At 37.4% G+C, this 15,612-nt stretch overlaps 1 protein-coding gene across 2 annotated transcripts; it reads right to left on the bottom strand.

Moving 5' to 3' along the window:
• Nucleotides 1-1,494: 1,494 nt before the first annotated feature.
• On the bottom strand, nucleotides 1,495-3,647 carry TCEAL7 (transcription elongation factor A like 7). Of its 2 annotated transcripts, none has more exons than XM_032269295.1 (3): nucleotides 3,513-3,647; nucleotides 2,789-2,892; nucleotides 1,495-2,436 (listed from the first exon to the last, which is right to left on the bottom strand). In XM_032269295.1, the coding sequence occupies exon 3, from the start codon at nucleotides 2,417-2,419 to the stop codon at nucleotides 2,117-2,119; it is 303 nt and encodes a 100-aa protein (XP_032125186.1). In that variant the 5' UTR covers nucleotides 2,420-2,436; nucleotides 2,789-2,892; nucleotides 3,513-3,647; the 3' UTR covers nucleotides 1,495-2,116. The 2 variants fall into 2 exon arrangements, with proteins under 2 accessions (XP_032125186.1, XP_032125187.1); XM_032269296.1 differs by having other exon boundaries at nucleotides 1,495-2,439.
• Nucleotides 3,648-15,612: the final 11,965 nt, after the last annotated feature.

Consider the following 15,612-nt stretch of genomic DNA (forward strand, 5'->3'; position numbering starts at 1 on the left):
ATTTTATAGATTGAATTTGGGGAATAATTCCTTTCTTACTGGGCTCCTTTAAAAAATATAAGTTATATTGTGTGGGATCTGTACTAATACAAAAAAATATATGTTACAGTTTCTAGAGGAGTTATTGCAAATTTGATGTAATCAGAAGTAAAACTGGGCACTGTAATTCTAATTAAGTAAACATTTATCAAATGCCCAGTGTATGTTAATGATAAGACTAACCAATAGAAATGTAATGAAAAAATATGATGTAGTCTTTGAGATGCAAAATGTAAAACATCCTGTTTAGAAATAGTGCTTGAATTTCTATATATTTACACATATATGCTTTGTAAGACTAGTATATATACTAATTTATATTAAGACTATATATTTATATATACTTCTATATACTTATATAAAATAGATAATATAGACTTTTATATATTATATATATTTACATATTATTTATATATTTATATATTATATATATTATTTTATATATTCTATACACTAATATATATAAAGACTATATATGCTTATATATTAGTCATACAAAGCATATATATTAAGCTTAATATATATGTATTAGTATATTATATTAGTCTTACAAAGCATATACATTTATATATGTACATGCACATATACACTTATGTGTGTGTAAACACACACACACATACACATCTTAGTCTTATGAAGCATTTTTGCATGTTTCCAGGGGAGAAAAAATGAAGAGCAGGGATTTGTTTTTAGATTTGTTTCCTGTATCACATTGTGCAATTTACACGTCTTCCAAGACTATTCTGAACACAGTCAGTCAGTCCTGCCAGGAGCCTTCAGGAAGAGATCATCTCACAAGAGGAAAAACCTCATTCCTTAGACTTAGAGCAGCAACTCTGACTACAGCATGATGCCTTTGACTCAAATTTATACCCCAGTCCAAATCCCAAATGGACTCATCACATCTGACTCCTATGGAGTCTTGTGATTGAAAACAGAAGGGGCTGTTTTGCTAAGTGCTCTGAAAGACATTGTGGCCCAAGCAACCCTAGAGAAGAGAAGTTCCACTTGTGTTAAGTGTCACTATAAAGCAGAGAGAAGCTTTAGAAGAGTGAGAAGTCAACCCACTGAGGACTCCAGGGGACTCAGTGGGGTTTTGGCCCTCAAGGACTGCAGTGCATCAGCAGGAGTGGGGCCAGCAGAGAGCACAGGGTCCGGCAGAAGAGGCAGCAGTGTTGGGCAGGTGTGGCAGGACCCAGGGGAGGAGACAGGGCTCAATAGCAGAGGACTGATAGGGAAGCCCCCACCTCTGCTACTGGACTTGTTCCTGAGTACAAGTTGAATCATGCCAAGTCCTCCCTCAAGTGATTGGTGCTTCTATAGTGGGTTGGGGTTCTGTATGCAGAGAGGGAACAAGATCCCACTGAGCACAGCTGTTACTGCCTCATTTCCTCCCCACAGCAGCCCTGTGAGGCAAGTATTTTCCCCATGAAAAGACTGAGTCTTAAACATGTGTATCTGTAATAATTGCCAGTTTATTCCTCTGGCTAAGAGATCCAGAGGTAATGTGAGGTTTACATTTCATTTTTATGCTTCTGTTATTGAGAGTTTATTAAGTGTTTCATTGCCTCCCAAAGGTGATTGATAAGTTATTTTACTGTGTCTACTTTAGGGTTTTTTTGTGACACAAGTAGTATACACACATAAACATATATTAATTTTTTGGCAAGTGAGAAGATGCAGATAGGCAAAAAGAAAAAAGAGATCACAAAGAGATTCACTGTTAACCTTTGGTGTATAATAAAATCAGACACTTTCCTTTGTATTATGTCACATAGAAATGTACAAATAAAGTGTATATATATATACACACACTATATGTATACACTGTTTTGCAACTCGTTATTTTTACTTTGCAATATACAATGAACATTTTCCCATGCAAATGAATGAGACCTCTTATTAAATGAATAAGATTGGGTAAAAAGATGAGATGTTGACAGGAGTCATATGTAAATCTCAGCAACATCGAAGAATTGGAGTAAAATGATAGCAAATATTTAACAAGAAAATACAGACAAACAGAAGGCAGTGGCAACATTAATAACAGAAAATAATGACTTGTCAGGGAAATGAATTACATGGGATAAGGGCGGTCCCGAGAATGCCTATGGTTAGAATGCAGAGCCCTAAATTTCTTTCTCAGACCCCTTATCTCTTCCAAACACCTTTCCATCTCATCTCCCTCCCTTGTCATTTCTTCATCCTTAAAATGCCTATAATCTATGTCCTCTTTAAATTCTTCGAGAGATTGAAGCAGCCTCTGTCTAAAATTCCCTTCCGTTTGCTGGCGTTCAAATTCTCCATAGGGGCGTTCTTCCTCCCTCTTTGGCACGCTGCATTTTGGCTTTCCTTCATTTTCTTTGCAGGGCTTTTGCATGATGTTGTTGTTGTTTCCTGCTTAACTCCAGGGAAAAATGGAGAGAAGAATTACTTCGTTACTTTTGAATCAGGGCTGTCAGTTTCTCTCTGAGGCAAGATACTTGCCTAATTTCCCATCCCTGCCCCACAGGTCCAGACCTCAGAAGTCTGCCGCAGCTCCCTCCACCCTCTCATCTCCCTCTTTTCTCCCCTCCCACCTCAGGAACCCACCATTTCCCCAGAAGACAAGGCGAACGGCCTCTCCAATGGGCGGGAGAGGGGAGGCAGAAACTAAGATGGACCGTGAAGCCGCAAATTTCGCCTAGCTTTTGCCCTTCCCGACTCCCACCCTCAGAGATCTCAGTCTAAGTGCCCCTTTCACACTGACCTGTGCGGGATCGTTTCCTGCTCTTTTTCTTTCCCCCAAACGTCTGTGAACGCAGACTCTGGGACCCGCAAAAAAAAAGGTAGGGGCGGGGAGGAAGGCGCTATCTGTGGATCAACGAGCCCCAGAGACAAGACAGATGTTATTTTGAACCTGGGATTCTCATCATCACCGTCATCGCCCCCAGATTAGATTTCTACCTCCTGGTCCCTCCTTCCTGTCTCTATCCTTTCCTTCGGATTTCTGTTCCCACTCCCCACTCCTGACCCTCAGGCCTGGGCCTTGCAAGGCCCGCATCTCCCTCCTTCTCCCCATCCGGAGACCTACCCCACCACCACAGGCTGGCATTGGCATTGAGAGAGGCGAACTATTTTCAAATGATCTCTAAATTTCTTTTGTCTCCATCCCGGGATTTCAGCCTTTCTCCACCCACCAACCCACACCCCAGGACTAAAATTTTCTCTAACAAAATTGGAGAAAGACCGGGAGAAGGATAAAAAGAAAGCATGCCAAGATGAGAGAAGCCGATTATTTCGGAGCTATCACTAAATCTCTGGGTGTCTCTCAAAAGATTTCCACCCCTGGGTCCCCCCTGCAAAAGATACAATCTCCGACGATTTTTCAGGGGTTTGGCAAAAGCAAGCCTGGACCTATTTCAGTCATTAGATCCACCCACTACTGACCCAGGGTTCCTTCAGTCCAACCTGCTGGGATTTAAGGAATTTACCTCTTCCTTCCCTTGGCAACAAGCACGCACGCTCGTTTGCAGGGCAGTAAAGAGCTGGTACCCAGAGGAGAAAGAAGCCCGGGAATATAAGGACTTCGGTTCACGTCAGCTCGTGATCACGTGAGGATTATGTCATCCCCCATCTCTGGTCCCCACTTTCCCCTCCCACCAGCAGCGCTGCAGAAGTGGACCGGCTTACCAACTCCCACCCCCCACCACACCAGGCCCTGTCACTCATTTTTGTCTTTGCTAATTCCAGAGGTCAAAAGTGGCCCCTTCTCCCTGTGGTCAGAATTTGCTTTTCTCAGATTACCAGGGAGAGACTGCATTTTCCCAAAGTTATATTAACCATTTTTTTTTTGTGGTTGTGCTGAAAGGATTACTTATCCTTTTCTAAGATATAAGAAAAGAAAAGTGGCAGTCTTTCCTCCACCCAATCTCCCCTCAGCCACTAATAACCATCATTTCCCTTGCAGTCCAATCCTTGAAAACAGATTAGAGGGAATGGCGTGAATTAGGAAAGGAGGTAATGATTTGGATTGTGTCTCTTACTTTTGTTTTGATAATTTCTTATTCTTCTCCAATTTTTTCATACACTTATATACTTTTAATAATCAGAAATATGATAAAGATATGTACCTTTGGAAAAAGATTCAAGATAGGAGGATAAAAAGGCCAGCCACCTGTTTCTGCTGGTGAAGTCATAATGTAAATATAGACCCTCTAGGCAGAAACATTTTTTGAAGTTTAAAATGTACAGGGCAGTTGGAACCTACCCTTTTGAGGGGCTCCTGGGCATGTGAGGTCCTTCCACTAGGTGAGTCACTGAGACCATGAATCCACAGCACCCTGCCCTTAGATTTTCAGATCTCAACAGTAACTCACAATTTTTACGAATTTGTGCTCAGTATCATGCCCTCTTTCTCCCAGTTTAAACCATGCCCATTACCCTTTTTCTTCAGTACTGTACCTCAAATATCCCAACTTTTTTCAACACTTTCATTCAGAATAGAATAGTTTTTCATTTTTCTCAGACATCTTCATCCTATTTATGTTTTCCATGACCTTATTTAGCCATACTGATATATTGAAAGTTACTGGTAGTACTAACAAAAATTAGCCACATTTAGTCACCCAACACACTAAACTTTTTGTTGCTAAGTAAAGATTTGGGTACTTGTCTAAGTAGATTTGCTCTTAATTTGTTAACTTGAAATATATGCAATAGAAAGGGGGATGTGTAAACTTCTTATAAGTTGTTTTTAGGGAGATTGCAGCTCATTTTGAACGTAAAGTTACCACTAATCTGTTTGATGTAAATGGCTCCAGAAAAAAGGTAAGTGGGCAGAAAAAAAAAGTCTTAAAAAGAGTACAGTGTTATTGTCACAGTTATTAAACAATGATTAGTTGTGATAGAGGCAAAAAATTCGTTGGTGGAGAGAAAAATTCCTGAATCCTCTGTGAACAGCTTTTCATGCAGATGGTTAGACTCAGAGTCACAAAATGGGTAGAAGGATCCAGGCGTTGAAGACTTTGCATATTAGTAATAAGAATGGCATTGGACAGATCCTAGTTTGAATTAATAGTACTTACTTACTTTTTGTATAAACTTGGATGTAAAACTTGGATACTGAAACTTCTCTGCACTTCGTCTATAAAATGTGCCCAATAGTTTCAAGTATCTCACAGAGTTTTCAGGACTAAATTACATATGTAATATGTGTAAAACATTTAATATATGACTGACAAGTACCAAGGGCAGGCTTAAAGCCTAAATATGTGGGGGCAGGTCTGGCACCAGGGATGGGGGGTGAGGCTGAAGCCCTGCAGCCCAGGGGGTCAATTTGATAGTGGGGCAGGCCTAGTCGTTGAGTTTTTAGAGCAGGCCTGGAACCTGGGGCTGTGGGATCCAGACTAGTGCTAAAGCAGACCTGGAGGCTCAGTCTGCAGGTACTGACCTAGAGTCTGGGACCATGGGGGCCTGTCCAGTGCTGGGTAGTACTGGGATAGGCCTGGTGTTGGGATCCAAGAAAAAGTCTGGTGTCCACTTTCCTCTCTTTCCCCAAGTGAATGGTAGCTCCAAGCTGTGCAGCCTGGGGTTCAGGAAGGGGTGATGTGGGTAATGTAAAACTATCCTTACTATCCTTTTCAATGTATTTTTTCTTATTCCTATTCTATACCCAGGTGCTATAATTTGTCAACTGTTTTCTTTAGCTCTTGTGAAAGTATTTTTGTGCCCAGATAGTGTTGAAATTGATGTTTCTGTGGGAGGTTGAGTGCAGGAAAGTCCTGTTCTACCATTTTGCTGACATCTAGCTCCTCACATCTCAATTATTAAAAAGGCAGGAGAAAAGGGTAAAAAGGAACAATAAAAAGATGGAACATCTGCAAGCAAATAGCAAAATACTAGTTTTAAATCTAATTATATTACTCATTACATCAAATATTAATCTCCTAAGCATGCCACCTAAGAGAGTGTAGTGGTTGATTTTGGGTGTCAGCTTGATTAGATTAAGGGTTACTCAGATAGCTGATAAAGCATTATTTATTCTCAATGCTTCAGTGGGCACTGAGCCAGTCTCTCTCCTGCTCAAAGGGAAGCCTAGGTGATTTTGCTTTTTATTAAAATGATTGGGCCTCCTCAGGTGTATCTGTGAGGGTATTTCCAGAGGAGATTTACATGTGAGTTGGTGGATTGAGTGGGGGAAGATCTGCTTTCAAGGTGAGTGGGCACCATCCAATCGGCTAAAGGAGCAAATGGAGCAAAAAGGTGGAGGAAAGGTGAATTTTCACCATTTCTCTACTGGAGCCAGGACAATCTTCTTCTCCTGCCCTTGGACACCATAACTCCAGGTTCTGTGGCCTTTAGACTCCAGGAACCACACCAGCAGCCACCCCCTGCCACCCTTACCACATACCTCACCTGGGGCTCTCAGCCCTTTGGCCTCAAACTGATAATTACACCATTGGATTCCTTGGTTCTGAGGTCTTCGGAATTGGATTGAGCCACACCATCAGCTTTACTCATTCTCCAGCTTGCAAACAGTCTATTGTAGGACTTCTCCACCTCCACAATGAAGTGAACCAATTCCCCTAATACACCCCTTTTCATATATGTCTTTATCAGTTCTGTCTTTCTGAGGAACACTAACTAAAACAGAGAGATTGACAGATTGAGTAAAAATGCCAAACCATTTCTTTGCTTTTTATAAGAAACATGTTTTCTTTTTTTTTTTTAACTTTTATTTTAGGTCCATCAGTACACATGCAGGTTTTTTATATAGGTAAATTGCATGTCACAGGAGTTTGGTGTATAGGTTGTTTTGTCACCCAGGTTAATAAGCATAGTACCTGATAGGTAGCTTTTCAATTCTCACCCTCTTCCCACTCTCCACCCTCAAGTAGGCCCTAGTGTCTGTTGCTCCTTTCTTTGTATTCAGACGTATTCAATGTTTAACTCGTACTTATAAGCAAGAATGTGTGGTATTTGGTTTTCTGGAGAAACATACTTAAAGACATATATTGGTTAATACTAAAAGAATGAAAAATGAAATAGTATGGAAACATGAATCATAAGAAAGATGGAATGGTTAGATTAATATGAGCACAGTAGATTTCAGAGCAAGAAATGTCCATGGACAGATGAATGAATAAATGAAGTGTGGTATATACATACAATGGGATATTAGAAGACTTAAAAAGAAAGTAAATTCTGATACATACTACAACATGGACAAATCTTGAAGACATTATGTTCAGTGAAATAAGCCAGACAGAAAAGGATTGATATTTTATGTTTCCACTTATATGAGGTACCTAGAGTAGTCAAATTCATAGAAACAGAAAGTAGAAAAGTGGTTGCCAGAAGCTGGGGGAAGCAAAAAATGGGGGGTTATCATTTAATGGGTACAGAGTTTCAGCTTGGGAAGATGAAAAAATTCTGGAAATGGATAGTAGTGATGGTTGCACAACAATGTGAATGTACTTAATCCATTGAACCATACGCTTAAAAATGGTTAAAATTGTAAATTTTAAGTTCTGTATGTTTTACCATAATAAAAGCATATTTTATAAAAATGAATGGGAAACTTTGGATTAAAAGAGAATTAAGAGACATATCAAGCAAGGGTAAAGTGTGTTGAATCCTCACTGAAACAAATGCAACAAAAGAAGCCATGATAATTTATGGGACAAATGAAAATTTGAACACTGAATAAATATTTGATATTAAGGAGTTATTTTTAGGTGTAATAATGATATTATGGCTAAATTTTAAAAGATCTCATATTTTAGATATACATACTGATATAGCAACAGATGAAAATATATGCTGTCTGGAATTTGCTTTGAAATAATATGATAGAGAAGGAGTGGATGGGAATAAAAACAGGTTGACCATAAATTGAAAATTGTTATAGCATAAAGGTGGATACACTCAGGTTTTGTTTTATTTTTCTAAACTACTTTTGAATATATTTCAGATATAACTCACAAAGAACTAGTATCCAGAAAAAAAAAGTTCTGATGGGAGTGTAAATGATGCAATCACTTTGGAAAGCATTTTGGCATTATCTATTAAAGGTGAAGATACAGATATTTATAACCCCGTAATCCACCTTCTAATAAATACCCATCAGAGATGTATATGAATGTTAATGGAAATATTATTTGTAGATAACCAAAAATTGGAAAATAATATCCATAAAGATGAGAATGAATAAACATGTTACATTCATGCAGTGATACAGTAAATGGCCATGAGAATGAAATAGATCTATACATAAAAACATGGATGGACTTAACTGACATAATTTGAGTAGTATAAAGACCAAATAAATAAAACAATATGATTAAATTTACATAAAATTAAACTGCAAGCAAAAGTAAATGGTTGGAAGGGCATTCATAGGTGGTAAAACTCTAAAGAACAACAAGGAAATAATTCCTGTAAAAGTTAGGATAATGGTTACCTCTGGGAAGAAGGTAGTACTTTGTAATCAGTAAAAAAATCATCACCTGGGGGGTTACAGGTGCTTGCAAAGTTCTATTTCTTGACCTGAGTTTGGTTGTATGTTACCTGGATATTTATTTTATAATTATTTGTTTATGATTAATGCACTTTTTAATAGATGTGTTATAGTTCACAATTTAACAGTAAAGGAAAGACATGATGTCAAGATAACTGGTTAATACATTAGAATAATATAAACTTCTGATCCTTAAAAGGGATCCGAATGAATTAAACATTTAGACATAAAAAAAATAAGCTAAGAATAAATAATAAAAGAAAGGTTAACTTACTGATAAGGTAAGAAAATGTATTGAAAAATTAGAATATATGAATATGAAAATACAAGTTTTATGTGGGTGTGGATGAATAGGAAGTTCTCTATACTGTTATTGGGGGTAGAAAATGGTGTTATAATTCTGAAGGCAAATCTGGCACATCTAAGGATTTACCTAAGGAGCTAATAGGGAGGATCCTAAAAAACAATCGTATAAGGTGGCAAAGATATATTCAGTACCTGATCTTTGCACTAGCTTTGTTGGTGAAAAGCAAGCTTATTTTAGAAAAGGAAAAAGAAAAACTAAAAACAATCAAAATGTTCGTCTATAGCCAATAAAATGAAGTTATCCATATAATAAATTATGTAGCCATTTAAAAAGATCACATATATTTAACATGTCTAATGTAAAATATTGCCAAGATACATTGTTCATGATAAAAAGAATATAAAGGAATATGAAAATAATACCAAATACATAAAAATATATACCACACTGTCAAACATGTTTATCCCTAAACATGTTTGGTAATGGAATTAGACAAATGATAGGTCCTTACACCTGTGGAACTCAATGAAAGGTGGCCACAATAATTGATTGTATGTCCACTGATCTGTGTCAATTTTGAGTGGATGGGTAGATGGGAAGGATGCCCATGAGGGCATGATATTTGCCCTCTAGAGACCTCTGAGAACCTCAGCTTTGGTGGTTTTCTGCTATGTGCCAAGCATAGGCTAGGTGCATAAGCCAGTGAACTATCCCATGTAACCCCTCATCAGCCTATAAAGCAAAGATTCTTTTCTATATTTAACACGTGAGAGATCTGATGCTTGTCTATAGTTACACAACAGATCGTCTGCCTGTGTTGTCTCCTCCATGTCCATTTGGCTCAGTTATTAGCCAGTTTCTGTGGGATTTGTACCTGGGATTCAGCTCCTGGTGCTTATCAACTATGTAAGCATATAGACGCTGAGTGAGTCAGTACTCACGGGTAACTCAAAGTGTGCAGGATACTGGCACAATTTGAAATACAATGTTTAAAATTATTAAAATATGTATATTTAAAACAAATATTTTAAAGGTGGCCACTGAAGTCATTTGGAGAATTAGGTGAAGGGGACAAAGGGGCTCTCTTGTCTATGTTTTTCACAGCTAGATATCTGAATTAGCCAAGGTTCTCCAGAGAAATAGAACCAATAGGGTGAGAGTGTGTGTGTGTGTGTGGGGGGGGGGGGTGTGTGCATGTGTGCACGCATGTAGGCTCATGGAATAGATTCATGCAATTATGGAGACTTGCAAGCCCAAATCTGCAGGGTAGGCATGTAGGCTGCAGACCCAAGGAGAGCTGATGTTGCAGTGCCAGTCTGAAGGCTGTTCACCAGTAGAATCCCCTCTGCTCAGGGGAGATCAGTCTTTATTTCTATTAAGGCTCTCAACTGATTGGATGAGGTCCACTCACATTATAGACAGCAATCTGCTTTCCTCAAAGTCCACCAATGTAAATGTTAATCTCATCCAGAAAACACCCTCACGGAAACATCCAGAATAATGTTTCAGCCAATAGTAGGGCTTACCACTTTAAAGGAACAAATAGGAAAAGATAACTTATTTTGTTAACTTAACTTTAAATTCAAATTAATCATGAAAACTTTTTTCCTCTCTAACCAGAGTGAACTTTCATGTTACCTGGATTCACTTGAATAGGACTTACAAAGTGTGTGCTCTGAACACCAAAAATGTACTTAATTAAAAACCAGAAACATTAAATATCTAGAAAAAGCCACAAATATTGTAAATAACCCATAGGTCAAATAAATAAATAAATACATTACAGACAAAATAGAAATATTTCTAACTCAACGATAACATATCAAATTTTGGAGATGCTGTTAAAATGGTGTTTAGGAATAAATCTGTAGTTTTAAATACTTATAGTAGAAAAGAAGAGAGGTCTAAAATCGATTAAATTTTTATGTGCAAAAGCTAGAGAATAAAAGGATATTGAACCCAAAGTAAATAGACTAAAACAAATAACTAACTGTAGAAATATATCATTATTTATGGATATTATTGAGGAGACTCAGTATTGTTAAGATGTCAGTTCTTGTTTCCCAAGTGATCTTCAGATTCAATGCAATCACAATGGAAATCCAAGCAGGAGGGCCAGACGTGGTTGCTCATGCCTGTAATCCCAGCACTTTGGGAGGCTGAGGCGAGCAGATCAGGAGTTCGAGACCAGCCTGGCCAATACGGTGAAACCTCATCATACAAATTCTATGGAAACTATTCCAAAACTAGAAGGGGAACTACTTCCAAATTCATTCTACAAAGCCAGTATTACCTTGATACCAAAACCAGACAAAAGACAAATCAAAAAAAGAAAACTACAAGTCAATATCTCTGATGAATATTGATACAAAAAAACCTTAACAAAATACTAGTAAACCAAATTGAACAATACATTAAAAAGATCATTCATCATGTCCAAGTGGGATTTATTCCAGGGATGCAAAGATGGTTCAACATACACAAATCAATCATTATGATACATCATATTAACAGAATGAAGCGCAAAAACCTTATGATCATTTCAATTGATGCTGAAAAAGCATGTGATAAAATTCAGCATCCCTTCATGTTAAAAGTCCTACAAAAAACTGGATATAGAAGGCACATACCTCAACATAATAAAAGCCCTATAGCTAGTATCATACTGAATGGTGAAAAACTGAAAGCCTTTCTTGTAAGAACTGGAACAAGACAAGGATGCCATGTCCATTTTCACCACTGTTATTCAACATAGTACTAGAAGTCCACAAGAAAACTATTAGAGCTGATAAACAAACTCAGTAAAGTTGCAGGATTAAAAATCAACACATAAAGATTAGTTGCATTTCTGTATGCCAACAGAGAACAATTTTTAAAAAATACAAAAAAGTAATCCCATTTACAAGAGCTACACATAAAATAAAATGCCTAGGAATAAACTTAACCAAGGGAGTAAAACATCTCTATAATGAAAACTATAAAACATTGATGAAAGGAATTGAAAAGGACACCAAAAATTTTAAAATACTCTATGTTAATGGATTGGAAAAAATCAATATTGTTAAAATGTCCATACTACCCAAAGAAATCTACAGATTCAATGCAATCCCTACCAAAATACCAATGACATTCTTCACATAAATAGAAAAAAAAAATCCTAAAATTTATATGGAACCACAAAAGACCCCGAATAGCCAAGCCTATCATAAGCAAAAAGAACAAAGCATGAGGAATCACATTACCTGGCTTCAAACTTTACTACAGAGCTATACTAGCCAAAACAGCATGGTTCTGGCATAAAAAGAGACACATAGATCAATGGAATAGAAGAGAGAACCCAGAAACAAATCCACACACCCACAGTGAACTCATTTTTGACAAAGGTGCCAAGAGCTTACACTGGGGCAAAGATGGTCTGTTCAATAAATGGTGCTGGGAAAACTGGATATCCATCTGTAGAAGAATGAAAAGAGACTCTATCTCTCACTATATACAAAAATCAAATCAAAATCGATTAGAAACTTTAATCTAAGACCTCAAACTATGAAACTTTGATGTGAAAACCTCTGAAAAACCCTCTAGGACATTGGTCTGCGCAAAGATTTCTTGAGTAATAACCCACAAGCACAGACAACCAAAGGAAAAATGGACAGATAGGATCACATCAAATTAAAAAGCTTCTGCACAGCAAAGGAAACAATCAACAAAGTGAAGAGACAACCCACTGAATGGGAGAAAATATGTGCAAGCTACCCATCTGACAAAGTATTAATAACCGGATTATATAAGGAGCTCAAAGAACTCTATAGGAAAAAATCTAATAATCTGATTTAAAAATGGGCAAAAGATTTAAATAGACATTTCCCAAAAGAAGACATATAAATGGCAAACGTGTATATTGAAAGGTGCTCAACATCATCGATCATTAGAGAAATGCAAATCAAAACTACAATGAGATATAATCTCACCCCAGTTGAAATGGTTTTCATCACAAGACAGGCAATACCAAATGCTAGCAAGAATGTGGAGAAAGGGAAACCCTCATCCACCGTTAAAAGGAATGTAAATTAGTACAACCACTATGGAGAATAATTTGGAGGTTCCTCAAAAACTAAAAATTGAGCGCCTGTGCAATGCAACAGTTCCACTGTTGGGTATATACCCAAAAGAAAGGAAATCAGTATATTGAAGAGATATCTGTACTCCCATGTTTGTTGCAGCACTGATCACAATAGTCAAGATTTGGAAATAACCTAAGTGTTAATCAACAGATGAGTGGAAAAAGAAAATGTACTTATATACAATGGAGTATTATTCAGCCATAAAAAGAATAAGATACTTTCATTTGCAACAACATGGATGGAACTGGAGGTCATTATGTTAAGTGAAATAAGCCAACACAGAAAGTTAAATATTGCATGCTCTCACTCTTTTGTTGGAGCTAAAAATTAAAACAATTGAACTCATGGAGAAAGAGAGTAAAAGGATGATTACTAGAGGCTGGAAAGGGTATTCAGGGCTGAGGGGTGAGAAAGGGGGATAAAGGGTACAGAAAAATAGACTGAAACTATAGTAAAAAATTATTTGATTGTTCATTTAAAAATAATTAAAAGAATATAATTGTGGTGTTTGAAACAGAAAGGATAAATGATTGAGGTGATGTGATTTTCCTATCACCCTATTTTTCCCTGATGTGATTATTTCATTTTGCATGCCTTCATCAAATTAGTTCATGTAACTCATAAATATATACACCTACTATGTACCCACAAAATTGAAAAATAAAAAACAAAGAAGTAATTGTGTTGAAAAATGTGTAAGTTAGTGAAATAGTATAAGGTGAACATTCTTGTTATCATCGCCCAGATAAAAAGATGAAATCTTTCCAGCCACTTCAGAAGCCCTTCCATGTACTTCTTCCCTTTTCCTCAAAAGTAACTACGATTTTGACGTTTATAGTAATCACTTTCTTTGGCTTCTTAGTGGTTTTATCTCCAAAGTGTGCATTGCATTGCTGGACACTATAGTTTAGAGTTTAGTCTTGCTCATTTTAAATTTTGCATGGTTATTTAAAGTATTAATCTACAGATTTTATGTGCATCTCTTGCTTTCCTTACAAATTATGTGTGAAATAACCTGGGCTATTTGATTTGTACAGTTTCCCACAAGACTGGATTTTGCACTCTACTAATGGTGTAGTCCAACCTGATCTTCTTTCCTTTATTTTGTAAAAATTGGCAGCCATTTCAGGGGTTTTATTAGACTTGGATATGGTCACTTTGGATTAATAAGCTGTATAGTTTTCTTTCACGAAGGAAGAAATGTTCTTTTTGGTTCCTATCAGCCATTGATGTTTAATGTGATCAAAGGAAAACCTGTAATTGTAATGTGCTTAAGAAAATGTGGTGTGGTGGCCTCCAGCAACCAGCTAATGAGTTCCCCTTTCACACTTCCTGCAATTCAGTTTCTATAAATACCAAAGATTTAATTTTAAAACTATATATGTATACACATATACATATTTATACATACACACATGGATACATAGGTACATACACAGATTTTTTAACTAAGACACACACACTCATAGAGATATCAAGGGACAGGGCTTTAAATATTGACTACAACAAAGAGTTTGCCTTTGTTCAGATGACACAATTTGGTAAGTACAGGTCTATGGGCGCTAACTTTACTTTTCAGTCCTTCATTGCTAATTCACAGTCATCTTTGACTGAGGTACTGGACTCTTAATATAAATTAACCCTACCTGTCATATTAATTTTTCTGGTCACTCTGTCTTGAAATCTCAGAGCCTTGTTTGATTTTTATCCCTTCCCTAAGCAGCAAGTCCCGGTCTTTCTTCACTGTGACAGCTGAATCTGTCCTTTAGGCCCTTATCATCTTATATATGAACTATTAGAGTGGCCCATTCTCTGGTATTCCTCCATTCTCGCCCCCTCTCCTTCAGAGAGATTTAAGTAAGATGTCCAAGGTTACATAACTGGTTAGTGCTGAGCCTGGGAATTAATCCAGTTTTAGAATGAGGACTGTCTTAATGCATCCCTGTGTTTTCTCCCATCTTCATTCAACCTCCTTCCCTTTGTTCACTGATGAGTCAATAATTATTTTGGAGGCTCCCGAGATGCCTAGAACTGCCCTGTGTACTTTGGATCTCAGAGGAAGGGTCTACACTGTTGAGAATTCTACTATCTCTGGGTGGGCTGAATACCCTTCACATGAGGCCATATGGAGAAAGAGCTAAAGGGAGGGGTTGACTGTCAGGCCAAGAGGTTCTAGGGGAAGGCAATACCAGATTGGTCCCAAATAGAAAAAGCCTCAAGGAGGAAAAGTACTTTGACCTGAGTCTCAGAGGATGGGCAGGATGTAGAATTAGGTGGGAAGAAGGAAGGAGACCTGTCTGGAGGGACCTGGGCCCAGCATATCTCCCATTAGTTGCCTTATCCTATTTCGTGCTGCTTGTGGATAGAAGTCCACTTTCTCCTTCTTTAGAAGTGTCTATGGATGATGTCTATTGTCTGAAAGTGGTTCACTGCAAGCAGTTTGTGACATGAGTCAGAAAATCTGTGTTCTACACTCTCGTAAGGCCTTTCTCACTTATTTCCAAGTCATGACATCTGAATTTTTCAATCTTTCCGTATAGAACTTAGACCCATGCACTAAAAATATACATTTACCTTAAGCTCACAAATCCATTCCTAGATATCCATAATCAATGATACTTATAAAATTTAAGTACAACAAAATT

Source organism: Sapajus apella, unplaced genomic scaffold (assembly GCF_009761245.1).
Source record: "Sapajus apella isolate SASKATOON/1434 unplaced genomic scaffold, GSC_monkey_1.0 scaffold191, whole genome shotgun sequence".
Classification (NCBI taxonomy): domain Eukaryota; kingdom Metazoa; phylum Chordata; class Mammalia; order Primates; family Cebidae; genus Sapajus; species Sapajus apella.

What these genes read in the sequence shown, in the direction of transcription:
- TCEAL7 (XM_032269295.1), bottom strand. Translation starts at nt 2,419, where the DNA reads ATGCAAAAGCCCTGCAAAGAAAATGAAGGAAAGCCAAAATGCAGCGTG.